Below are 26,688 nucleotides of genomic sequence, written 5' to 3'. Positions count from 1 at the left end.
TTTTTGGTTATAATATTTGGTTTTTATTCTCAGTTCTTAAATTGGTTCTGGGTGATAAAGGTGAAAGAAAAGTCTGTTACTATTTAGTTTTCTTTTATAGAGTGATTCTTTTTAAACATGTAAGTAAAATTATTTTATTTACTTGTTAAAAACCTTTTGGTAAGTTAACATTTCACATAAAATAAAAACTAATTTTTTATTACAAACTGTTAGACATCACAGGATCTACTTCTTTCATTTCATCTCTGAGGACTCTATTCATCACTTGTTGTATTTCAGCCCCAGTGGAGTTACGTGCCTCTCTTGAGGCCTCTGTACTCGCTACTGCAATGTGCTGCCATGCATTTTAGGTATGACAAGCTTCTCACCATTCAAGCTACATGCAAATGTTACATCCTCAGGAAAGAGATGTGTATCTTCACAAGTTCACTTACTAGCATATTAGCAAGTCGCCTTTATCACTCTTTGAAATTATTTATAGATTGACTGTTTATTGTTTATATGCTCATCATCAGTAGTGAAAAATCCACAGAGAATAATCCTTGTCTGCTTTTTTCACCTAGAATGATACCTAAAATATAATAAACATTCCAAAATTATTTGCTGAAGGAATTTGAATGAGATAGATGGTGGGTGACTGTCAGTTTCTTTCATTCTTATATATGAATGCCACTCCTTCTATCAAGGGGTACAGTTGGCTTTCAATACCTTTTCATCTAAGCTGACCTTATGTTTTGTTCTGTTTGTTTTTTTGTTTTTGTGAGAGAGAGGGCCAGACAAAAAGAAAGAGAAAGAGAGAGGTGAGAAGCATCAACTTGTAGCTGTGGCATTTTAGTTGTTCATTGATTGCTTTCTCATATGTGCCTTGATGGTGGGGGGAGGCTCTAGCTGAGCCAGTGACCCCTTGCTCAAACCAGTGACCTTGGGCTCAAGCCAGTGACCTTTGGGCTCAAACCATCAACCATGGGGTCATGTCTATGATCTCATGCTCAAACCGATGACCCCATGCTCAAGCTGGTGAGCCTGCACTCAAGTCAACAACCTTAAGGGGGTTTTGAACCTGGGTCTTCAGTGTCCCAGGTTGATGCTCTATCCACTGTGTCACCACCTGGTCAGGCTATGCTTTGCTTTTGACCAATAGTATTCAGTGAAACTGACATTGTGCCTGTCCTGAGCCTAGCCCTTTATAGACCCATTCTTCATAGCTTCCACCCTTACCTTTGATTCTTGAGATACTACATAATGACTTCCAACAATTAGCCAAAGAGAGAAGCCTTGAAGGATACAAGAGTGCACAGAAGAAAAGAGAAACTCAATCAGCCATAAGCCCTCTTAGCCAGCCCAGCTTAGGTACCAGAATTTGAATAAAACTCTCTTCAATACTGTAGCTACATTAGATTGCAGCAACAAACAACATGGAGAACAGAGGCAAGGTGTCTCTGCTGAGCAATGACAAAATACAGACTCTAAAAACATTGTTCCTGTTTTTAATCAAAGGATTTTGGAGTGTTTCTTATGCAGCAATAGATACCTGAAATAGTCATTGGTACCAGAAATTGAGTGCTGCTGCAACAAAAATTGAAAACGTATGTATTGACTTTGGAACCAGGCAGTTGCATAGCCACTGTAAAGACTTAGTAAGAGCCAGAAGAGCAACAGGAAAATTGCTATTAGAAATCAGAGAAAGGTAAATACTTATAAAGTAGTGGTAGAAAAATTAGCAAGACTATCGACTGCAGTAAGTCAGAACACAGCAAATGTTCCTGATGAGGCTAAAGAAGAAACTGTTCAATGTTGCAAAAAAAATTCAGAGAAACTATAGTGGTCTCAGGTATCTCTCTCTGGTAAAAGATTCACCAAGTAAGAAATGGTCATAGGCAAAGGTGCCAGTAAAATACAGCCTGAAGGGAAAGACCTTTGTTGAGCTTTATGATGGGTATGACTGCAAAACCCTTTGTTAAAAACTCTAGAAGAATTAAGGTATTTTTACACAGATTCTCTAACAGTACAAAAAGATCTAAAGAATCATAAGATTATTCTGCAGACTCATAGGCTGAATAGGGTAGGGACCTGACATAAAGATGTATGGTGTGACTTTGTCTCAGCAAGTAGATTATAATTCAGCACCTACAAGGTTTTTAAAGAATTTGTGGTAACCTGGAATTAGAGAGTATCAGTACAAAATAGAAAGAAACTTTGGGCGCCTGATGGCTTATGGGTAAGTTGAGAAACAATTCAACTAGAAATAAGAGCCAGTTCTTATGGAAAGAGGAATTAAGCCTCATAGAGCAGAATCGAGAATCCAGGACTAACCAGGAACATTTCCCAGTCCCAGGGAAGGGGCCTTGACAGTGTGTTCAGCTGAATTTCAGAACTGCTGAGGAGCCTGCTCTCAGCCTTCACAGAGTAACAGGTATCAGTTTTTCTATTAAAAAATGCAAAAATTAGGCCCTGGCTGGTTGGCTCAGTGGTAGAGCGTCGGCCTGGCATGCAGAGGTCCCGGGTTCAATTCCCGGCCAGGGCACACAGGAGAAGCGCCCATCTGCTTCTCCACCCCTCCCCCTCTCCTTCTTCTCTGTCTCTCTCTTCCCCTCCCACAGCCGAGGCTCCATTGGAGCAAAGATGGCCCGGGCGCTGGGGATGGCTCCTTGGCCTCTGCCCCAGGCGCTAGAGTGGCTCTGGTCGCGACAGAGCGACGCCCGGGAGGGGCAGAGCATTGCCCCCTGGTGGGCAGAGCGTCGCCCCCTGGTGGGCGTGCCGGGTGGATCCCGGTCGGGCGCATGCGGGAGTCTGTCTGACTGTCTCTCCCCGTTTCCAGAAAAATACAAAAAAAAAAAAAAAGCAAAAATTAGTCCAACTATATGGAATAACTGTTTTTAAGACGTTGAACAACAGAGTACAAAAATGTAACCCTTGAGAGTATGAAATCACATAAGTCTTATGATTACTTCAGCCTTGCATTCAGAGGCCTCTATGAGACCCTGTGTTAGGGCTGAGGACTTTAAAAGGAGAACTGTGGTCTTACTGAGCTAAGGAGACAAAAATTGCAGTTTGGGAGGTAGAAGCAGCTGGAAGGAGTTTTGCAAAAAACGAACTTGAAATCCACATTAGGTCTTCTTGAATCTTTGTTTTAAACACTAAGTCTTTGGTCTGAGTACTAAGTATGCAGACAGGGGGTGAAACTTCACAGGGATAAACAAAGAATAATCATCAGAGAAAGAACAACTAACAAGGATAATGGAATAGAAGAGAGGAGGGAAAAAGAAAATTAATAACTAAAAATGATTCTTCTAAAAGTTTAATAAAATGATAACACAGTAGGATAGACTAAGAAAAAATGACATAACAAATTGCTAATATCAGAAGTAGAAAAGGGGACATCTATAGACCTACATCAAAAGAAATATAAACCACTTCATGAAAATTAATTTGAAAAGTTATATGGAATGGACAAGTTTCATTTAAGATATAAATGAACAAAATTGGCATAAGAAAAATTAGAAGAACCATTTCTAAGAACTTTCCCACAAAGAAAACATCACACTAGATGATGTCACTAATAAATTTTACCAAAGGTTCATGGAGCAAATAATATCAACTCACACACTTTTCAGAAAAGAGAGTTAGAGGGGACACTTTCCAACTAATTCTGAGGCCAGAATATCTCTGATGACAAAACTAGTTAAAGACATTACAGAAAATTCTTTGGTCAGTATAGGTCCAAAAATCCTTAACACATTATTTGCAAATGAGATACAGTAATATATAAGAAAGGTAATACATTACAACCAAATATGGTTTATCCTAGGAACATAAAGTTGCTTTAACATTTAAAAATCAATTACCGCCCTGGCCGGTTGGCTCAGCGGTAGAGCGTCGGCCTAGCGTGCGGAGGACCCGGGTTCGATTCCCGGCCAGGGCACATAGGAGAAGCGCCCATTTGCTTCTCCACCCCTCCGCCGCGCTTTCCTCTCTGTCTCTCTCTTCCCCTCCCGCAGCCAAGGCTCCACTGGAGCAAAGATGGCCCGGGTGCTGGGGATGGCTCTGTGGCCTCTGCCTCAGGCGCTAGAGTGGCTCTGGTCGCAATATGGCGACGCCCAGGATGGGCAGAGCATCGGCCCCCTGGGGGGCAGAGCACCGCCCCATGGTGGGCGTGCCGGGTGGATCCCGGTCGGGCGCATGCGGGAGTCTGTCTGACTGTCTCTCCCTGTTTCCAGCTTCAGAAAAATGAAAAAAAAAAAAAAAATTAAAAAAAAAAAAATCAATTAATATAACTCATGATATCAATATAACAAAAGGAAAAATTTGATAATTTCTGCAATAAATTCAGAGAAAATGGATTTAATAAAATTTAATTTTCATTTGTTATTAAAATTGTCAGGAAACTAAGAATACAAGGGCATCTTCAAGCCTGATAAAGGTCATTTACAAATAACCTATAGTTACCATCATATCTAATAGCAAAAGACTGAAATCTTTCCTCTACATAAAAGAAATGTATGTCCATTCACAACTATTGTAGAAGAGTTTATAGTGAGTATAATCAAACAAGGAAAATAAACACAAGCTTTATATATTGAAAGGGAAAAAATAAACTCTCATTTTGTATAGTCAACAAGATCGTGTATATAGAAAATCCTAAAGGATCTACAAAAAACTCATTGGCACGTAGTAAATGAATTTGTAGTTTGTATTATGCCAAGTTTGTAGGACAATCTATATATTAAAATAAATTTCACTTGTATAATGCAACAGTAAGCAATTAGAAAATTGAATATAAAAATACTATTTATAGGAATATCTATAAATATTATATATTTAAGGATAAACTTAACAAAATGGAGCAGGAGCTTACACTGAAAATGACAAAACATTTTTTGTCATTTGAAGTACAATATACCTAATGAAACAGAGGGATGAATTATATTCATGGTTAGAAAAGTTTATATTTTTAAGAGTATCAATTTTCTCCTAGTTGATTTCTGGATTCAATGAAATTTTTATCAAAATCCGAATAAGCTTCTTCTCTTTTTTTTTGTAGAAACTGACAAGATTATACTACCTTTTTTTTTTTTTTTTTTTTTTTTGAATGAAGACGCAAATGTTGTAGAGGAGCCAAAATATTCTTGAAACAGAAGAGCAAAGACAGGGAATTTACACCAACTGATTCTTGATTTTTAGACTTCAAAGCTATAGTAATTTTCTCCAAAAACAACTTTTCATAAATTCTTCCTTTTCTTTGTATGTGTGTTGCTCTTTCCATGAGTAGCTGAGTTTATTTTCTTTCCTTTCAAATCTAGGTTGACCTGTCTTTTGACTTGCTTTGACCAATAGAATATACCAGAAGTGACCCTGTGGCATCTGGGCCTAGTCTTTGTGAGGCTTACAAACTTCCATCTTCACCTGCTTGGAACCCCAAGCCATCATGTCAATAGGTCTGACTAATTGACTAAAGATAATCTCCACATGAACAGAAGCTCTATTGTGTGTGAGAGGGGAGAGAGAGGGCAGGAGGGTGAAAGAGAAAGAGAGAGAGACCAAAGCAGCCTCTAGCCATTTTTGTTATCTCAAGCCACCAAACATGTGAGGGAAGCCATCTTGAAATTTCAGACTTGATGGATCTTCATCAACAACACAATGTGGAGAAATGAGTACAGCCTGGCCAAGTCCTACCTAAATATCAGTGTCATGAATAAATAATTGGTTGTTATTATCTACAACAAAGTTTTGAGGTGATTGGTTATGCAAGTGTATAAATCTCAAATAATGAATGACTGAACAAATGAACTGACACTTTCTCTTTTCTCAGAGTATGCTGGCAATATGTCCATATTGAGACTGGCACTGAAACAGTCTCTGCAAGGCTCTTGTATAGCTTTTCTACTAACCGGTAACTTCTGTAATTACACTTCAAAAATTAAAAGATAAGGCAATTTTTATGCAGTATGAAATCACCAAGTAACTAAAAAGGTCTTTCTCATTAAATTTCTGATAATAAAAGTAAGAGATGCTTATTAAAATTATAGTTAAAAAAAGGAGGGGTAATCACTCATTCTGCTAAAAAATCAATGTCTATCTGTTCTTACAATTTTTTCAATCTGTTTATGCAATGATATATTTCATACAAAGAATACAGTCATCCCTCGCCATATTATGGTTTACTTTACATGGTCTCACTGTATCACAGATTTTTAAATTGTATATATTTAATTTTGTACTGTAGATTTTTTGCTATATCATGGGATTTTGTGGTATATAGGTATTTTTATATATTTATTATTTTAATTATTTACAAAGTATTTAAGAGCATAGGAAGTATTTATAAGAGTGTGGGAAAGGTTTATAAAGCCTTAAAATATATATAAATAATAAAATAAATACCCTGACCAGGTGGTGGCATAGTGAGAATCAAACTGGAACACAGAAGAATCAGGTTTGAAACCTTGAGGTCACCAGTTTGAGTGCCGGCTCATCTAGTTTGAGCAAGGCTCATCAGCTTGAGGCCAAGGTTGCTGGCTTGAGCAAGAGGTCACTCAGTCTGCTGTAGTCCCCCAGTCAAGGCACATATGAAAAAGCAATAAATGAACAACTAAAGTGCTGCAACCAAGAATTGATGCTTCTTATCTCTCTACCTTCCTGTCTGTCTGTCTTTATCTGTCCCTCTCTTTGTCTCTGTCACAAAAAATAATAATAATAAATAATAAAATAAATATAAGGTCACTACTTTGTGGATTTTTCTCTATCATGGGGGATTCTGGAACCTAACCTCATGATAGATGAGGGATCACCATATATACATTTTCAGGCCCTGACCAGTTGGCTCCATGGTAGAGCATCAGCCCAGCATGTGAATTCATTTACGCCACTGTAATTTTTACGAATTTCAGCAAGGAAGAAATGCTACAGAAGCATGTCTGTTGCATCCACCATATTCCCTGGACTTAGCATCCTCCGACTATCACTTGTTTTTGTCCTTACAAAATTTTTTGAAGGGCAAAAAATTCAAAAATGAAGAAGATATCAAACAAGCACTGGCTCAATTTTTCACATCAAAAGATAAAACATTTTTCAAAAATGGAATATACAAATTGCCCTCACTATGTCAAGAAATCATTAATAATAATGGCAATTATATTATTTAATAAAGTTTATTGACGGTAAGAAAAATTTGTATTTTGTTTTATTCCAAAAACGGACAGAACTTTCCAGTAGACCTTATATTATTTCCATTTATTATTATATAAATTAGCGTTTTCCCAAAATTTTAATAACTGTGCATTATTTTGTTAGGTAAGCACACTATTCTACACTACTGTTGAAAATAATAGATTGTTATTTACTCTTTACTGTTATAAAAATTATAATAAACTATTTAGCATTTAAGCTTTTTCCCATATATGTAATTTTTTTCTAGGACTGGAATTACCTGCTTAAAGGGGCTTAAAAATCTATTACCAAATTTTTTTTACAAGACTATAATAATTTACACCCTCACTTATTGTCATTGTTCAGGACTTCGTTAAATGTATTAGTAAAAGGGCATTCAATGATTTAGTGTCCATCACTTAGATTATTAGTGAGAGGCCTTTATCTCATATCTTGTATTCAAGTGTCTTCTCATCTTTTTGTCCTGTAGATCTGTGTTCATCCATGTGCTAATTCTATATTTTCAAAGAAAAATAATGCATGGTAGGTAATTTTCAATTTTCAAGTAGCAGGAGTATTCTTATCCACAAAGTCCAATACTGAGAAACTCTTTTAAAAAAAATCCAAAAATGGAAAACATTTATGTGACTGTATACCTACTACTTTATTTAAGCAGTGAAAATGTCACACAAAAATGTTCAACAATACTAAAAGGTTTATGAACATTTACTTATAGAATGAAGTTTTAGATATTAAAAAGTATGTTCACCATGGTTGCCAATGATAAAATGTTAAGTTAAAATATACTGAAATAAAGGGCAATTTCAACTATTAATATGGAAAAAATCTGTTATGCACTTAAATTAATAATAGTAGGATAAAAATAATATTTTCTACTAAATTTTAAAAAACGAAAAGAAAGAAGTAATTTATAAAATATTAAGAGTGTATAACTCTTAACTCACCATATAATTTCTTCTCTGGAATTTCCATTATTTCCTGAATTTTATCATGATATAATTCTTGTGAGTTTTTTTAAAAATTTATTTTAGATTAAGGTGGAGGTATAGATTTATAATATAATGCTTTTAATATTATAAAAATAGTTATTATTAATTACATTAATAGTTATTTTTAATTATCCTAATCTTATCAATATTTTTCATATCCCTTAGTTGAAAGAATTAAAAACCATCAAATAAGAGAAGACTTCTATTTCAAAGTTAATTTTTCCATTGACATCAGAGAAATGGTGATATGAGATATTTCTGATCCCTCCCCTTAAATATTCAACAAACTGAACAACTATAATGTAGTGAAGGGACCCCAGCTGAGCTCACAGCCATGCCTAAAAGATTTGCACACTGAATGGACTGAAGGTGGAACAGGTTGAAAAGGGGGGCAGAAGATAAAATGCTTTCACAATAGAATCTGGAGAGGAGAGAAGTCAGAGGACTGATTTTTCTTTCTTCTTGCTAGATTGAGGGAGGGAGTTTTATTCTGAACCAGGAGAAGTGGCAAGAGTGAGGGGCATAAGGGAAAAAGCTGAACTAAGGCAGGTGCAACCAGGCTCAGGATTACGGAAGACTGCTCAAGTCACATGGTTTGCTATCAGCTGGCACAGGGCCTTGTTCAGCCTGCAGCATGTGCTAGCAGGCTTGGCATGTGCTGGGCCCAAAGTGCTCATCTCTCCCAGTGCATGATGTGCACTCCATTGGTGAGCACTTAGTCCATGGAGATTGGCCCACATGCCATTGCACATGCTTAGGCTCATAGCACTCAAGTGCACTTACAGTAGCTGGTGCACTACCAGCAGCCTATGATTTGCACACAGTGTCAGGGAAGACCAAAGTGCACCCCCCCCCAGCTTCCCAGATCCCACCTCCCTCCCTACACAGTATGAAGAAGGGTGGTGGAGCCCCCCCCCCCGCAGCTTACTCTGGGGCTTCTCCCCGCCCCTAAGAGGCAGACGTACTCTGCTTCTGATACCCTGGTCTGTTGAGACATGGGGAAGAATGCTGGAGGCCTGAAATCGCCACTGCTAAAGCCATAAATCTGCAAAGCTATAAAGCTGAAACTAAAGTTCTCATAACATGCTCTATGCACCAATATGACTGTGTGTCCCTGACGATATCACCACAACAGCAGAATTCTTCCCAACAATTTCAGAGCCAAAACTTGTACTACAGCGATACCTAATGGAAAACAATTATTTCTTGTTAGGGTTCTTAACAATACCACTCTCAAATACCATCAAGGAAGAAGAAATCAAACATTATGGATACACAAGACAGAGAAGTAGTTCAGCTAAATAATAAAAAATCTTCAGAAAAAAATCTCAATTACATGAAAACCTTGGAATTAAATGACATAGAATTCAAAATTGAAGTTCTAAAAAACTCAATGAGTTCTGAGAAAACACTAATAGGCAATTCAATGAGCTCAAAAAACAAATTAATTAACAAAAAGAGTGCTTCACCAAGGAGATTGAAACTTTAAAAAAAGAACCAAACAGAGATGGAAGAATTCAATACATGAACTAAAAAATGAGGTAACAAGTTTAGCTAATAGAACAAGCCAGATAGAGGAGAGAATAAGTGACATCAACTAGAGCAACTAGAGTGATAGGCAACTAGAGCTACTACAGAATAAAGAAGACAGACACATGAATTACAAAAAATGAGAGAACTCTAAAAGAATTGTCTGACTCCATCAGAAAGAGCAATATAAGAATAATGGGTATGTCAGAAGAAGAAGAAACAGAAAAGGAAATGAAAATTCTATTCAAACAATTAATTGATGAGAACTTTCCAAGTCTGTAGGAAGTTAAAGCCTCAAATTCAAGAAGCATACAGAATGCTAAGTTACCTCAATCCAAACAGACCTACTCTAAGGCACGTAGTAATAGAATTGTCAAAAATCAATGACAAAGAAAGAATCCTAAAGGCAGCTAGGGAAAAAAGGAATATGACTTATAAGAGAAGGCTTATTAAGTTATCATTAGATTTCTCAGAAAAAATCCTACAAGCCAGAAGAGAATGGACCCAAACATTTAAAGTAATAAAAGAGAGGATTTATCAGCCAAGAATACTATATCCATCAAAGCTATCCTTCAAATATGAAGGAGAAATGAAAAACTTCTGCAGACATACAGAAGCTGAAGGATTTTATCACCAGAAAAACCCCATGACAAGAACACTAAAGGGGGTTATTCAACCAGATACAAAAACCAAAACACAACAAAACTACAAGTAAAAGCTCCAACATGATCACAATAAAAACAAAGGTAATCTATGACAATAACATAAAAGGGGAAAGAATAGAGATTAGCAGTAGCAAAAGAGGATGGAGTGCAGAAGCACTTATACGATAATGGATTCTTGCAAATATAAAAATTTTTCTTTTAATAACCTAAAGGTAACCACCCACAAAATGCCATTACTGGAACACATAGCTTAAAAAAAGAAGAAATGGGGGGGGGTATGAAATAACACCAAACAAAAACAACTGACTGAAAACAAAAAGAAGAACCAAACAAGACACAGAGCTATCAGAAAATAGTACATAAAATAGCTCTAGAAAATCCTAAAGTGTCAATAATTACACTAAATGTAAATGGACTGAACTCACCAATAAAGAGGAACAGAGTAGCAGATTGGATCAAAAAGCAAATCCAAATTATATACTACCTTTAAGAGACACATTTATCCTGCAAAGAGAAAAGTAGATTCAAAGTAAAAAGTTGGAAAATGATTCTCCAAACAAATAATACCCAAAGAGAAGCAAGTATAACCATACTCATATCTGACAATGCTGACTTCAAGATAGCAAAGATAACCAGAGACAAAGATGGTCATTTCATAATGATAAAGGGGACATTGTATCAAGAAGACATAACACTTCTTAACATATATATACATACACACACACACACACACCAATTCAGGGAGCACCAAAATATATAAGATGTCTACTAACTGATTTAAAAGAGAAACAGACAAAAACATATTTATATTTGCAGATCTCAATACATTATTGATGGATCTAAATTAGTCATCCAAACAGAAAAATCAGTAAAGAAATATAGGCCTTAAACAACACACTAGACCAAATGGACATAATAGACATTTACAGGACATTTCATCTCAGGACTTCAGAGTACACATTTTTCTCCAGTATGCATGGAACATTCTCATGATTAGACCATATGTTGGGCCACAAAACTAACATCAACAAATTCAGGAAGACTGAAATTATACCAAACATTCTCTGACAATAAGGTTTTAAAATTAGAATTCAACTGCAAAAAAAAGTAAAGAAACACACAAAAATGTAGAAATTAAACAACACTCTTCTAAAAAATGATGGGATCAAAGAAGAAATAAAAGTAGAGATTAAAAGATATATACAAAATAATAAAAATGACAATACAACATATCAAAATTTCTGGGATGCAGCAAAAGCAGTAATAAGAGGAAAGTTTATATCATTACAGGCTTATATCAAGAAACAACAGACAACCCAAGTAAACACATCTTAAGGAACTAAAACAAGAAGAACAAAAGCAAACCAAAGTCAGCAGAAGAAAGGAAATAGTAAAAATTACAGCAGAAATAAATGAAATAGGGAACAGAAAAACTATAGAAAAAATTAATAAAACAAAGAGATGGTCTTTGAAAAGATCAATAAAATTGATAAACCCCTGACTGGATTCACTAAGGAAAAAAGAGAAAGGACATATAAACAAAATCTGGAACAAAAGAGGATAAATTACCACAGATATTGTTTTATACAAAGGATCATAGTAGAATACTATGAAATATTATATGCCACTAAATTCAACAATCTAGAAGAAATGGATAAATATCTAGAACTAAACAATCTTCCTAGATTGAGTCATGAAGAAGTGGAAAGCCTAAATAACCCATAAGCAGGGAGGAAATAGAAACAGCTATCAAAACCTGCACAAAAATAAAAGTCCAGGACCACACAGCTATACTAGTGAATTCTACCAAACAATCATAGAAGATTTGGCTCCTACCCTTCTTAAAGTCTTCCAAAATATAAAAGTGACAATATTTCCTAACACATTTTATGAAGACAACATAACCCTCATATCAAAACCAGGCAAGGACATTACAAAAAAAGAAAACTTCAGACCACTATCTCTAATGAATACAGATGCAAAAATTCTAAACAAAATACTAGCAAATTGAATAAAACAATACATTAAAAAATAATAATTATGATCAAATAGAATTCATCCCGGAATCACAAGGTTGGTTCAACATATGTAAAACAGTTAACATAATACACCATATCAATAAAACAGAGAACAAAAGTCCTAGGATCCTATCAATAGGCAAAGAGAAGGCATTTGATAAGATACAACATCCCCTTATGTTTAAAACACTCAATAAATTGGGTAGAGAAAGAATATACTTCAACATAATAATGGCCATATATGACAAATAGCGCATATCATACTAAATGGTGAAAAACTGAAAGTTTTTCCTTTAAAATCAGGAACAAGACAAGGCTGCCCACTCTCTCCATTCCTATTCAAAAGAATGGTGAAAGTTTTAACCAGAGCAATCAAAAAAGAGAAAGAAATAAAAGGCATTCAGACTTTTTACAGATGACATAATCCTGTATATAGAAAACCCAAAGACTCCACAGAAAGACTAACAGAAACAATAAACCAATACAGTAAGTTTGCAGGATACAAAATCAACATACAAAAGTCTTTTGCTTTCATATATGCCAACAATAAAACTTCAGAAAATGAGCTAAAAAATATAGTCCCTTTTACAGTTGCAACAATAAAAATACCTAGGAATAAACTTAACAAAGAATGTAAAGGATCTATATACTGAAAACTTCAAAGCATTATTAAAGGAAACGGAAAAAGGCACAATGAAATTAAAATATGTTCTATATTCATGGATTGGAAGAATCAACATAGTTAAAATGGCAATATTACTCAAAGCAATATACAAATTTATTGCAATTCCCATCAAAATTCCAATGTTATTTTTTAAAGAAATGGAACAGAAAATCACCAGGTTTGTATAAAACCATTAAAAACCTCAGATAGCCAAAGTGCTCCTGAGAAAAAAGAACAAAGCTGGAGCTATAATAATACCTGACTTCAAATTATACTACAGAGCCATGGTTATCAAAACATCATGGTAGAAAAATAAAAACACAGGCCAATGGAACAAAACTGATAACCTTGAAATAAAACCATATATGTATATATGGACAAATCATCTTTGACAAAGAAACCAAAAACACACAATGGAGAAAATAAAGCCTCTTCAATAACTGGTGCTGGGAAAATTGGAGAACCACATACAAAAGAATGAAACTTGACTACAGTTTGTTCCCCTGCACAAAAATCAATTCAAAATAGATCAAAGACCTAAACATGAGATCTGAAATAATAAATTATATAGAAGAAAACATAGGCACTAAATTCATGGACCTTGGCTGTAGGGAACAATTTATGAATTTGACCCCAAAGGCAAGTAAAATAAAGGCAAGAATAAATGAATGGGACTATATCAACCTAAAAAGCTTCAGCATAGCAAAAGAAACTGACAACAAAACAAATAGACAGCCAACAAAATGGGCAATGATATTTGCAAACAACAGCTCTGCTAAGGGGTTGATTCCCAAAACATATAAAGAACTCACAAAGCTCAGCAAGAAACAAGCAAGTAATCCAATTAAATATGAGGAGATGACCTGAACAGACACTTCTCCCAAGAAGACATACAAATGGCCAACAGATATATGAAAAAAATGTTCATCTTTACCAGCTATTTGAGAAATGCAAATCAAAACTACAATGAGATACCACCTCCCACCTGTTATATTAGCTATTATTAACAAGACAGGTAATAAAAAGTGTTGGAGAGGATGTGGAGAAAAAGGAACCTTCATTCACTGCTGATGGGAATGTAAAGTAGTACAACCATTATGAAAGAAATTGTGATGGTTCTTCAAAAAATTAAGAATAGAACTACCATATAACTCACCAATTCCTCTACTAGGTATATACTCCCAAAACTCAAAAACATTAGTACATAAAGATACATGCACCCCCATGTTCATCACAGTATTATTCACAGTGGCCAAGACATGGTAACAACCAAAGTGCCCTTCAATAGAAGATTGGATAAAGATGTGGTACATATATACTATGGAATACTACTCAGCCATAAGAAATGCTGACATAGTGTCATTTAAGACAACATGGATGGACCTTGAGAACATTATACTGAGTGAAATAATTAAATCAAAAAAAGCTAAAACTGTATGAATTCACACATAGGTGGGATACAAAACTGAGTCTCCTGGATATAGGTAAGAGTGCAGTGGTTGCCAGGGAGAAGGGAAATGTAAGGGAGGGTGGGGCTGGTGGAAGGATATACAGAGGGTCAAATATAAGGTAATGGACAATGATTTGACTTTGGGTGATAGATATTAAACATAATTGAATATTCAAATGATGTAGTTTACCTGAAATATATTTATACTTGTTGATCAATGTCACCCTGTTAAATTTAATCTTATAAATAAATAAATAAATAAATAAATAAATAAATAAAGTTAACTTCTTTGATGTTAAATACAATCTTAATTTGGAAGCAAAAGGAAAAGAATCAATAATAATATTTTAAAAAGGAAAAAATAAAAGCATAGAAAAGACTTCTAAAGCATCAATTCTTTGACTTTGTAACTTAATAAAAGCAATCTGTATTTGTGTGAACATGCACGTCATCATTTAAACTGTTGCAACATCAATTATAGTATCTCAGCTCTCTGTATCCCTTCAGTTCAGATTGAATTTCTCAAGGAAGGATGGTTAGTAAAATTTTAAAATCTACCTGTCAAATGATGGCTTCTCTCCACAGTCAAAGGCATCCTGGAGCTCCTTCACAAGGTTAGCCTGGCCTGGGAGTCGGAAGAGCCCCTCTTCCTTCAGTCCCCTTTGTCGGATGAAGTCCACGCACTGCTCCACCAGCACTGGAGCCAGACGGTTCCCATATCTCTTCTCATAACGAACGGTATCTTCCAATTTCTGTCCAAAAATGCCTGAAGAAATTAAAAATCACAATGAATTTGAGAAATGTGTCTCTTTCCACTTTTTTGCTTTCTTTTAAAACTTAATGTAAAGAAAAAATGAGATTGGAATGCTAGCAAGCATTTACATTTGGTACCTCACATTATTATAGAATCAAATTTAAGAAAAATAAGTGTTGCATGTTCAAATTATGTAGACCCCAGGATGCATGGGAAATTATTTTAAAACCATTTGCTCAAGGATTTGACAATGAGAACACACGCTTTACCTTTTTATCTGTAAAATAATTTACCTATGTATTCACTAATGCAAACCTATCAAATTTCAAGTTATAAACACTTGTGACCAAAGAAAATATTCTTAGCTCAAGTAGAAACAATAACACAACAACAAATCAAACTAATCTGTATCTGGTTTCAATTCTGGCAGTGGAATTTATATATTCCTTTTAGGAAAAAAGGTTGAATGACCTATATAATATTGTAATATTTGATTGCCTATAAAGTAGAATTAGAAAATGGCATCTTCAAAGGGTAGTGAAAATTAAAGTAGGTAACAGGTCTAATTAGCCTAGTTTGTGGTCTTTGGAACAAGCAGTTTCTTGATAATGGTATGTAGAATATTGTTCACTAACATTCACACCACTATGTCTCTCTGTCATCTCCACTTTAGAAGCTGGACAATTAAATACTTCACTTATTTTTCAAGAAGCCATCTGGAGCATGAAAGAAGACTTGGATATTTTTTTTTTCTTTTTTCTTTTTTTTTTTTTTTTTGTATTTTTCTGAAGCTGGAAACGGGGAGAGACAGTCAGACTCCTGCATGCGCCCTACCGGGATCCACCTGGCATGCCCACCAGGGGCAATGTTCTGCCCCTCCGGGGCATCGCTCTGCCGCAACCAGAGCCACTCTAGCACCTGGGGCAGAGGCCAAGGAGCCATCCCCAGCGCCCAGGCTATCTTTGCTCCAATGGAGCCTCGGCTGAGGGAGGGGAAGAGAGAGACAGGGAGGAAGGAGGGGGAGGGGTCGAGAAGCAAATGGGCGCTTCTCCTATGTGCCCTGGCCGGGAATTGAACCCGGGTCACGCCAGGCCGACGCTCTACCGCTGAGCCAACCGGCCAGGGCCAGACTTGGATATTTTTGATAAAACAAAAAATACACCTGGAATTGCCAATCATTCTTGTTTCTTATCTTGAACTTGGAAATGCTGTTTGTCCATCTAAGAGTCATCTTTTGACCAGTAGGCAACAACCACAAAGGAAAGGCTGAAAAGTTCACAGATACTGGCTCACATCATTAAACCATAACCCAATACCAGTAGCACCTTACTCCAGACTTTTTTTAGTGTGAGAAAAATAATTCCCAATGCGTTTAAGCTACTATTATAATAAAATAAAATAATCAATGTTTCTGACTTCATCTTGCTTGAGCCTGCCCCATTTCCAAAAAATGTTGGTTAGCAACTTCTGCTTAGTCCTGCAAATAGTTATGCTAATCATTAAAGGAATCTAACCTGTAGCCTAGAAATTAATGAAAGCACCTCTCTCCTCGAAACTACCTCCCAAGGAGATAAGAAAGGTGTGTACAAAAATAATGATTGTTTATCAAAAGATTGATAAGAACATTGCAACTGAGACCATGACAACCAGACTTTGTTAACTGAAAGCAAAAAGTTTCACCAACCCCCTTAGACCTTTGCTGACATTTAGATGTCTGTAGTCATCAATCAACTTCTGACCTAAACCCCATCCCTGCCAACCTTCCTTAGACATAAAAGAAGCCTGATTTTTTTTTTTTACTGTCTTAGGATAGTTTTTAGAACATTAGTCCACCATTTTCTCAGCTTGCTAGCTTTCTTAGTAAAGTTGCTTTCCTTATCCAAACTCTTTGACACTTGACTTACTGGTTGGCATGTGATGAGCAGTATGAGCTTTCACTCAATAACACTGTTAGATGAGTTTTCTGTATTTGCAGCAGCACAAAATTCTAATCCATACAATGGTGATAACCATTTTGAAGATATTCTAGTATTTTAATAAAGACGCTTGCAAACTGATTATGAAAAAAGAATGCTGACTCTCTCTGTGAACTTCTTTGGATATTAACATGATGTTTATTTGCCTGGGATGTTTGGATTTTATTCTGCCAAAAAAAAAAAAAAATAGCCCTTCCAGGGAACTTACAGGTTATTTTTTTTAAATGCTGACATTTGGGAATACTTCTTAAGTAGCTGTGATTTTTTACGTATTGCTTTGGATTGATGTATTATATAAAATTTCTCTCTAAATTCAGCAGAAAATCTACTAAAGATGTTCCAATTCAACCTCTATGTATGCTACGAATGAGAACAAACTTCCAAGGTTTGGTTTTATGTTGTAATGAAAAGTTATATATTCTTTCTTTAAAACTCAGAATTTGCCTGACCGGGCGGTGGCGCAGTGGATAGAGCGTCAGACTGGGATGCAGAAGACCCAGGTTCGAGACCCTGAGGTCACCAGCTTGAGCGAGGGCTCATCTGGTTTGAGCAAAGAGCTCACCAGCTTGAACCCAAGGTCGCTGGCTCAAGCAAGGGGTTACTCGGTCTGCTGTAGTCCCACAGTCAAGGCACATATGAGAAAGCAATCAATGGACAACTAAGGTGTCGCAACAAAAAAGTAATGATTGATGCTTCTCATCTCTCTCTGTTCCTGTCTGTCTGTCCCTGTCTATCTGTCTCTGTAAAAAAAAAATTATTTTTTTCCACAACAACTCAGGAAGCTGATAAAGGGTGAGTTTTGCTTTAGATGGGTACTCTGCTGCTCCTTTCTTCTTTTCTTCTTTCCCTTTCCTTACCTTCTTCCCTTTATTTTTGTTCCCTTCCCTTCCCTTCCCTTCCTTCTTTCCTTTCTTCCTTCCATCCATTCATCCTTCCTTCCTTCTTTTATGGTAAGAATTTACTTAATAGATATAGCAAGAGACTAAAAGCTGAAAGCTCTAACATCCTTCAATCAATTAGTTATGTATTATGTACTAAGCCTTTATCATATATTTTCTTATTTTAATAATAAATATATGAGATAGCTATTTAAGACATGAGGAAATTGAGGCTCAGATATCAAATAAGTTGCCCAAAGTTAGTCACACAGCGCCAAGTGGCAGATTTATTCAGCCTTAAAACCTTTGCTCCCACCCAAATGCTCATCAATAGATGAGTGGATAAAAATGTTGTGGTACATTTAAAAGTGGAAGACTACTCAGCCATAAATAAGATGGAAATCTTACTTTTTCTGACAACATAATATACCTAGAGAGTATTATGCTAAGTTAAAGAAGCCAGTTAGAGAAAGACAAGTACCACGTCATTTCACTTGTATGTGGAATCTAAAGAAAAATATAAATGAACAAAATTGAAGCTGATTTATAGATATAGAGAACAGACTGACAGCTGTCAGGAATAGGGGTGGGGTTATGGTACTGGGTAAAATAGGCAAAGGGATTAAGGAAAAAAAATCAGCAAGGACATCAGTATGCTGATGCAGGAGGGAAGGGAATTAATTGGGGACAAGTGGAGAAGGCACGGGGGGGGGGGGAGATGAATGGTGATGGAAGGAGACTAGACTATGGGTGGTAAGTACACAATACAATATACAAATATTGCGTTGTAGAGTTGTATACTTAAAACCTGTTTTATTCACCAATGTAGTCCCAATTAATTCAATAAAAATACCTTTTTTAAATTTCTTAAAGAAATCTTTGCTCATTCCTGAATAACATCTCTCTTTTTCTTGTTTTAAATCACCATTATGTGTCCTCATTTTCTAGTCACTTAAAATGCCAGTAATCTTTAAAAGTGAGTAAAATAGCATACCTTTTTTGTGCTCTAAAATGATACTAACTAAACTACTTATATGCTCCAGGCTGTGTGTCTGCATTTCTCTCATTTAAAACTCACAGCAATTTATGAGGTAAGCACCATCTTTATGCTATTTTATCGAGGAGGAAACTAAAGCACAGAAAGATTAAGTAATTTGGTGAATGTCACACAATGAGGAAATGGTGGAGCCAGGATTTGTTAAGGCTGTTGCATTCACAGTCATTCTGTATTTACAACACAATAGCTATGACACAATACTGTGTCATGGGCAGAACAGATGAAAACTGAGCTATAGAGGAAGAAAGCATCTGGCCTACCAGCTTTCCTACCTCAGTTTCTGTCATCAGATGAGGATGAGGACTAGGACCATGGTTTCTGCTGAGAGAATGCTAATGTATGGGAAAGTCAGAAAAACAAAGGAAGGCGCATAAAACAAACTCTGAACATTTAGTAAGCATCCTATACAAAGAAACTTTTTAAAAAAATTTTATTTATTCATTTTTAGAGAGGAGAGAGACAGAGAGGGAGAGAGAGGAGAGAGAGACAGAGAGAGAGAAGGGGGGAGGAGCTGGAAGCATCAACTTCCATATGTGCCTTGACCAGGCAAGCCCAGGGTTTCAAATCGCTGACCTCAGCATTTCCAGGTCGACGCTTTATCCACTGCGCCACCACAGGTCAGGCCGAAGAAACTTTTTTTAAATATCAAGACCTATTCCTACTTAACAATATAATGTGTAAGAGTTATAGCATGTAGATGGTAGCTACGTATACATAGAAATTCCAATGGAAAAAATCATAGTTTCTCCTCTAGATTTAGTCTTGTTAAGAATTATAATAGATGCATACTTCCCATTCTGCAGCATTGGACACAGAATGTCCCAAATGTCTCTGGCTTGTAATGACAGGTGTGAGTTAACCTGCTAGATGAGAATTTTTTATGAAGAAAATAAGGGGATAAATTATTTTTTAAAAGCTGCTTTTTATTTAGAATCTTCTTTGAGGGAGCAGCAAAACTTTAACATTTTAAATTAACCAAAAAAAGGACAAAGGTTATGAGCTATTCCTAACTAGCAACATGGGAAAAAACACATTGATTTGTAGATTATTAACAAGAATATTTTCTGTCACATGATCCTTGCAAACAGTCCCAGCTACGTCCACTTAAATTCCCAGTGGAGGGGTTGAACAAAGAAAAAAAAAAGTAGAAAACAACTCATGGACAGACAACAACAGTGAGGTGATTGCTGGGGGTGAGTGAGGGAAAGTGGAAAGGAGATGGAGGAGGGTAGAAGGGGATAAATGGTGATGGATGGACACTTGACTTGGGGGGAGTGAACAAACAATATGGTATATTAAAAAAAAATTAAAAAGAGAAAAAAATTTCCCAGTGATATTTCACACGCCCTGATAAAATCTTCCTAGAATCTCTGGGTGACAATGGTACATCATGCATACTTCCCCTAAAAGTACATTGTTGGTGTCGTACGTAAAACATCACCCAGGATGTGACTTTTCATTGAACCGAGAAAGTAAATCACACAAGTGAATTTATTATATCTGTGGTAATTTGTTTCAACTGGAGAAAAAGAGAGAGAGAGAGAGAGAAGAGAGAAATCTAAGCAACCTTAAACCACCCTCCGGGTTTATAAATTTCCTTCTTTGCTGTGATTTATACATCAAATAGCTAGAGGCAGCCAGGGGAGTTAGTGAATGTGATCAGATTAATATATTCAAATTCCATTCATTCTAAAAACAAATAAACAAATACAAAGCCAAAGCTTCTGGGAGTCTCTGAAATTTTCCTCTTTTCTCTTAGTACTCCAGTTAAGGATAACTCTGGCTCCAGTGCGTCCCTTTCTACCTAATTGACTACCTACTGTGATTTGACCTATGACACCACTATTCCACTAAAAGCTTTCTTTATAGTCACCAATAACTTCCTAAATCATTGACAGCCAAATTTATTCTTGTAATATTTTATGCTTCACTCTCCTTTAAAAACTATCACTCTCACTCTTCTTGACACTTCTCACATGTCACATAATTCTTGCCTTCCAGAATATTCTTCCCAGTTTCCTTCTTGACTATGCTACTTACTACACCTTCTTGGAAGTTTGCTAGTTCTCTGGATTATGCCTCTGTAAAGCCAGAAGTCATGGCCACTATCACAGCAGCCTGGCCTATGCAGGTTCACATTGGATTTGGACAGTTGGTAAAAAACAACGGAGCCAAAAACTGATGGGCTGTCATCTTTAATTCTAGCTTGCACTCGGTGGGCAAGTAAAAACACACTCTGGGCTCCAAAACCCACTCACATTCAGTGCTCACAAAGTTACTGACTTATCCGAGTTTCCTAGTGTAAAGCCAGAAGCCACGGCCACCAACACAGCAGCCCGGCCCATGCAGGTTCGCATTGGATTCGGACAGTCGGTAAAGAAACAACGGAGCCATAAACTGGTGGGCCATCATTTTTAATTCTAGCTTGCACCCGGCGGGCAAGTAAAAAATACACACTGGGCTCCAAAACCCACTCACATTCAGTGCTCACAAAGCTACTGACTTATCGAGTTTCCTAGAATCAAAGGTTTCTAGCTCACCAGACTTATTCACCTCTGTTCCCCAACTCCTTCCTTCTCCCCGCACAAACTCTGTATAAACTGGCTTCTCACTCAACACTCCGCCATCTTGGCTGCTTCTCCTGGCCTCCTCCACGTGGCCTTCCTCTGCTTTCTGCTCTGCTCTCTCCTCTAATGTTAATCTCAGGAGCCAAGAGAGCAAGCTCCCGTTCTGCCCCTATTTTATACTGTAGCTTCACAACCTTTAATCCGATATACAAAATAGGGAAGTCTCTAATACAAAGTCACTTCTCTGAGGCATGATTGGATTGTACTGCCTCACATCAAAAAGGGTGGGAAAGGCTTAATCCCAAAACCAAGCCCCAGCCTACAACGATCCCCAACACACATTAATATCACCTGGGCGACGGCCTCACGTGGGCAGCGTCATCTTTAACAAAGTGAGCATAATATATTTTATCTGCCCAACACCTAGAATCAAAGGTTTCTAGCTCACCAGACTTATTCTCCTCTGTTCCCCATCTCCTTCCTTCTCCAGCGTCAAACTCTGCACTAACTGGCCTTTCACTCAATACTCCGCCATCTTGGCTGCTTCTCCTGGCCACATAGCCTCTTTCTGCTCTCTTCTCTCTGCTCTCTCCTCTAATGATAATCTCAGGAACCAAGAGCGCAAACTCCCGTTCTGCCCCCACTTTATAGTGTAGCTTCACAACCTTTAATCCAATATACAAAATAGGGAAGTCTCTAATACAAAGTCACTTCTCTGAGGCATGATTGGATTGTACCACCCCACATCAAAAAGGGTGGGAAAGGCTTAATCCCAAAACCAAGCCCCAGACTACAAGGATTCTGCCTGCCCAGAGACACACATTAATATCACCTGGGTGACGGCCTCCACGTGGGAAGCGCCATCTTTAACAAAGTGAGCATAATATATTTTATCTGCCCAACAGCCTCTCACTCATGTTTGCACCTTGCTTGTCACAATTCCTTTGCTGGATTCCACTTAATGTCACTGTATATCAATCATTCCCAGATTTGAATCTCAATTTGGGCCACTCTGTGTTCTCTACCATTGGATTTCTAAGTGCCCATTAGAACCCTCAACATGGATATCTCAAACTGATAATTTCTAAAACTAGCTAACTCATCTTTTTTCAAAATTAATTCTACTTCCTATAATCTATAATCCTGATTTTGATTATCAGTACCAGTTATCCACCCCAAATCATTGAGGTGTTATCTGAGAGTCAGCCTAGATTCCTCCTTTCTTCTCTACCTTCATTTACTCACCATGTAGGTCCTTTCCAAATTCATTACAACTACAATAGGATAGACCCTTGTATTTCTTAAAGAACTTTTTGAAGAGTCCTCAATCCTGGTAAGTGCTGCCATAGAGATCTTCATAATATGTAAATAGAATCATGCCCCTCTTTTGCTTCATTTCTTCCAATGGTGCCCACTGGCCAACTAAACTCCTTTTCATGAAATCCTAATTATCTACAATGTGACCTCTGTCTTTTCCACCATTCAATCAACAATATTTAGGTAGCACTCACTGTGCCATATCCACCTTCATTTCTGCTGTTTTCTCCCAAACAATGTGCTTTCTAACTATACTGAACTATTTGTTGTTTCCTAAATGTACATGATTTATCATGTTGTCAGGCCTCCTCTTAGAAGGAAGGTCCTGCCATTATGAGTCAGCCTAGAAAAAGCTATCCTACAAGATTCAACTCATATCATCTCTTGTGTTAGATCTCCATTAACATTCTTTCACCCCCACCCCAGATGCAACGCTTGATAAGCTTCTTCTTTGATTCCTTAACACATTGCTTTGTAAGTATTTATTTAGATGACTATCTGCACTGAACTAGTCCCCTACCAGTCAAAAGAGGAATGTACTTTCACAATTATTATGATTATTTTATATTTATTATAAATAATATTGAAAAACAGCTGTACACTGTATGTTATGAACTTCAGAGAGGTTTAGGGAATTCTACAAGATACCATAGACAAAAGGAAGAAACTGGGATTGCCATCAGGTCTGAAGGACTCCAAGATTCATACCTCATTCTAGCATACTGCAATGATCTGAATGTTTGTATCTGTCTAAAATTTCTATGGTGAAACCTTAAGGAATTAGGAGGTGGAGCCTTTGGGAAGTGGGTAGGTCATGAGAGAAGAACCAACATGAATGGAATTTGTTCTTTAATAAAAGGGACCCCAGAGAACTCTCTCATTCCTTCTCTTTCTATCATATGAGAATACAACAAGAAGTCAACAGTCTATAACCTGGAAAAGGGCTCTCACCAGAACACAACCTTGAAGGCCTGGTGTCAGAGGTCCAGCCTTCAGAACTGTGAGAAATAAATTTCTGTTGTTTGTAAGTTACTCTGTGGCATTTTGCTATAGCACTCTAAGCTGATCATGACATACAGACAGACTGTCTTGATTTTATCCCTGGCACTTAATAGTAAAGTGGAGAAGGATTGGGGGTTTCACTTCCTCAATTATAAGAGTTATATAAAAAACTTCAACATAAAATAGAATTCATCTATAGTTTTCAGGTTGTGGCACTGATTTCTATAAAAACTTAAAAACAAAAAAATCATTGGTTTGCTGATGAAAAGTCAGAAGTTTAAAACCTTCTTGGGACTGACCAGGCGGTGGCGCAGTGAATGGAGTGTCGGACTGGGATGTGGACAACCCAGGTTCGAGACCCTGAGTCGCCAGCTTGAGCGCAGGCTCACCTGTTTGAGCAAAGCTCACCAGCTTGGACCCAAGGTTGCTGGCTCGAGCAAGGGGTTACTTGGTCTGCTGGAGGCCTGCAGTCAAGGCATATATGAGAGAGCAATCAATGAGCAACTAAGGTGTTGCAACGTGCAGTGAAAAACTAATGATTGATGCTTCTCATTTCTCTGTTCCTGTTTGTCTGACTCTCTCTCTGTCTCTGAAAAAAAACAAACAAACCTTCTTGGTCATTGCTGAACTTCTTTGCCATCAGTTATTTTTCTGAGTTCCCTATCCCTTCCTTCCTATAGATCACTTACTGAGCCAAAGAGATAATTTGCTTTTACTTATTCATCTGCTTACTGCAACCCTGGTAACAGAATAAGTCTTGGTACCACCAAGACAGTAATGACTTTCAATTAAAAATGAACATTTGCCCATGGTAAGTGACAAATCAATATAAAAGACATCCATTTATTACAGAAACAAAAATAGCTAAACTCACTTTTCAGTCCATCACCAGTACTTTCTAAGTAGCTGACAATCTTAATGGATAGAAAATTTAACCCAAGGAACTCAGAATCTATAATAACCAGTGAATATTTGGCAGAATCATGACACTTTTTGTATTCAGAGCGGGGAGAGAGAAAAATAAAGACCTGGAAAATTTAAATGTAATAATGTGAACATAGTGACCAGTGGCTTAGGTCTTAGACCAGCAGAGTAATTATAGACACCATTTACATCTGGGTACTAAGCAATGCAATTTACATGTTTGTTTTCTTTTGGATTTATTGGGGTAATGTTAGTTAATAAAATTACATAGGTTTCAAGTGTATAGTTCTGTAATACACAACTGTATATTGCACTGTGTGCTTACCAGCCCAAGTCAAGTCTCTTCTAATGCAATTTATCCCCCCTGACCCCCTTCTAACTCCCCTCAGCCCCTTCCACTCTTGTAATCACCATACTGTTGTCTGTCTATGAGTTCTTTTCTTTGCTTAATCCCTTCCCCTTTTTCACCCAGCTCCCAAACCCCATTCCCTCTGACAGTCAGTCTGTTTTCTGTACCTATGAGTCTATTATAAACTAACAAAATAAACACATTTTCTTATTTGATATTCTGCAAAAATGTCTCTTGTCTACAAATAGATTCAGAGATGCTAGGTGACTTAAAGACACACATTTGGGAAGTGGCAGATTTGGGGTATAAATATAGGTTCATATAATTCTGAAAGTCTTCCTCTTCCCACTATTTTGTTTTTTACTTCAATGCAAACATATTTTTTTATAATGCTGATCACTATCTGAGTATCATATTAAAAAAAAGTCTTTTTGTAATTTTCAAAGACTATATCTGATTTATAGTAGTTCAGGGGAATCACTGCCTTTGCAAATGAGCCCATGCAAATGAGCCTTTGCAAATGGTCTTTCATTCATGGGATCCTCAGACTTTGCCCATAATTCAGTGCAGGCTTAGCACAGAGTAAGTCATTACTTAATTATGCTTCTTTATCCCAAAGGAGTCTGTGAACTCATCTCCAGCATCACCTGGTAGATGCTCCATATTTCTAGACCCTCATTTATCGCACTGTTTAAAACTATATCAATTTGGCCTGCACCGGCGGTGCCTCAGTGGATAGAGCATTGACTGGGACACCGGCTTGAGCACAGGCTCATCCAGCTTGAGCATAGGGCTGCCAGCTGGAGCATGGGATCATAGACATGACCCCATGGTGGTTGGCTTGAGCCCAAAGGTTGCTGGCTTGAAACCCAAGGTTGCTGGCTTGAGCCCAAGGTCACTGGTTTGAGCAAGGGGTCCTGGCTTCATTGGAGCCCCCTGGTCAAGGCATATATGAGAAAGTAATCAATGAACAACTAAGGTGTCACAACGAGGAATTGATGCTTCTCATCTTTCTCGCTTCCTGTCTCTGTTCCTATCCATCCCTCTCTTTGTCTCTCTCTGCCTCTCTTGCTAAAAAAAGAAAAAAAATCTATATGGATTTGGATAGTAGTACTCTGCTGAAAAAATCAAGTTCTATAAATGTGATTATAATGTATATAACATACAATAATCTTTAAAGTACATATTGGTTTTATCCATCAACATTCTAAAGGTATTCTATTTTAATTCTTTATTGCTTATAGACTAGCAGGAAAAGATAGCAAATACTACTGCAATTCACCAATTTGCCATAAATCTTGAATACTTGATCGAACAGACCTATCTTTTCTGTTACAAAGGTGCATACAGCACTTTAAGATAGCTGTGGAGATAAGGTGGC

General features: G+C 37.0%; 1 protein-coding gene across 6 annotated transcripts in view; it reads right to left on the bottom strand.

Annotated features, from left to right (window-relative positions):
- Positions 1-26,688, bottom strand: part of ARHGAP24 (Rho GTPase activating protein 24) — an 865,538-nt gene that overhangs the window by 52,804 nt on the left and 786,046 nt on the right. For all 6 annotated transcript variants that reach the window (XM_066387190.1, XM_066387188.1, XM_066387192.1 and 3 more), the window contains one exon: positions 15,042-15,249. In XM_066387190.1, the coding sequence (XP_066243287.1) occupies positions 15,042-15,249 (208 nt within the window). The remainder of the gene's footprint in view (positions 1-15,041; positions 15,250-26,688) is intronic.

The sequence above is a fragment of the Saccopteryx leptura genome, chromosome 5 (assembly GCF_036850995.1).
Source record: "Saccopteryx leptura isolate mSacLep1 chromosome 5, mSacLep1_pri_phased_curated, whole genome shotgun sequence".
Lineage (NCBI taxonomy): Eukaryota > Metazoa > Chordata > Mammalia > Chiroptera > Emballonuridae > Saccopteryx > Saccopteryx leptura.
Note: the sequence above shows the minus strand (reverse complement) of the source record. Positions and strands in the feature narration are given on the sequence as shown.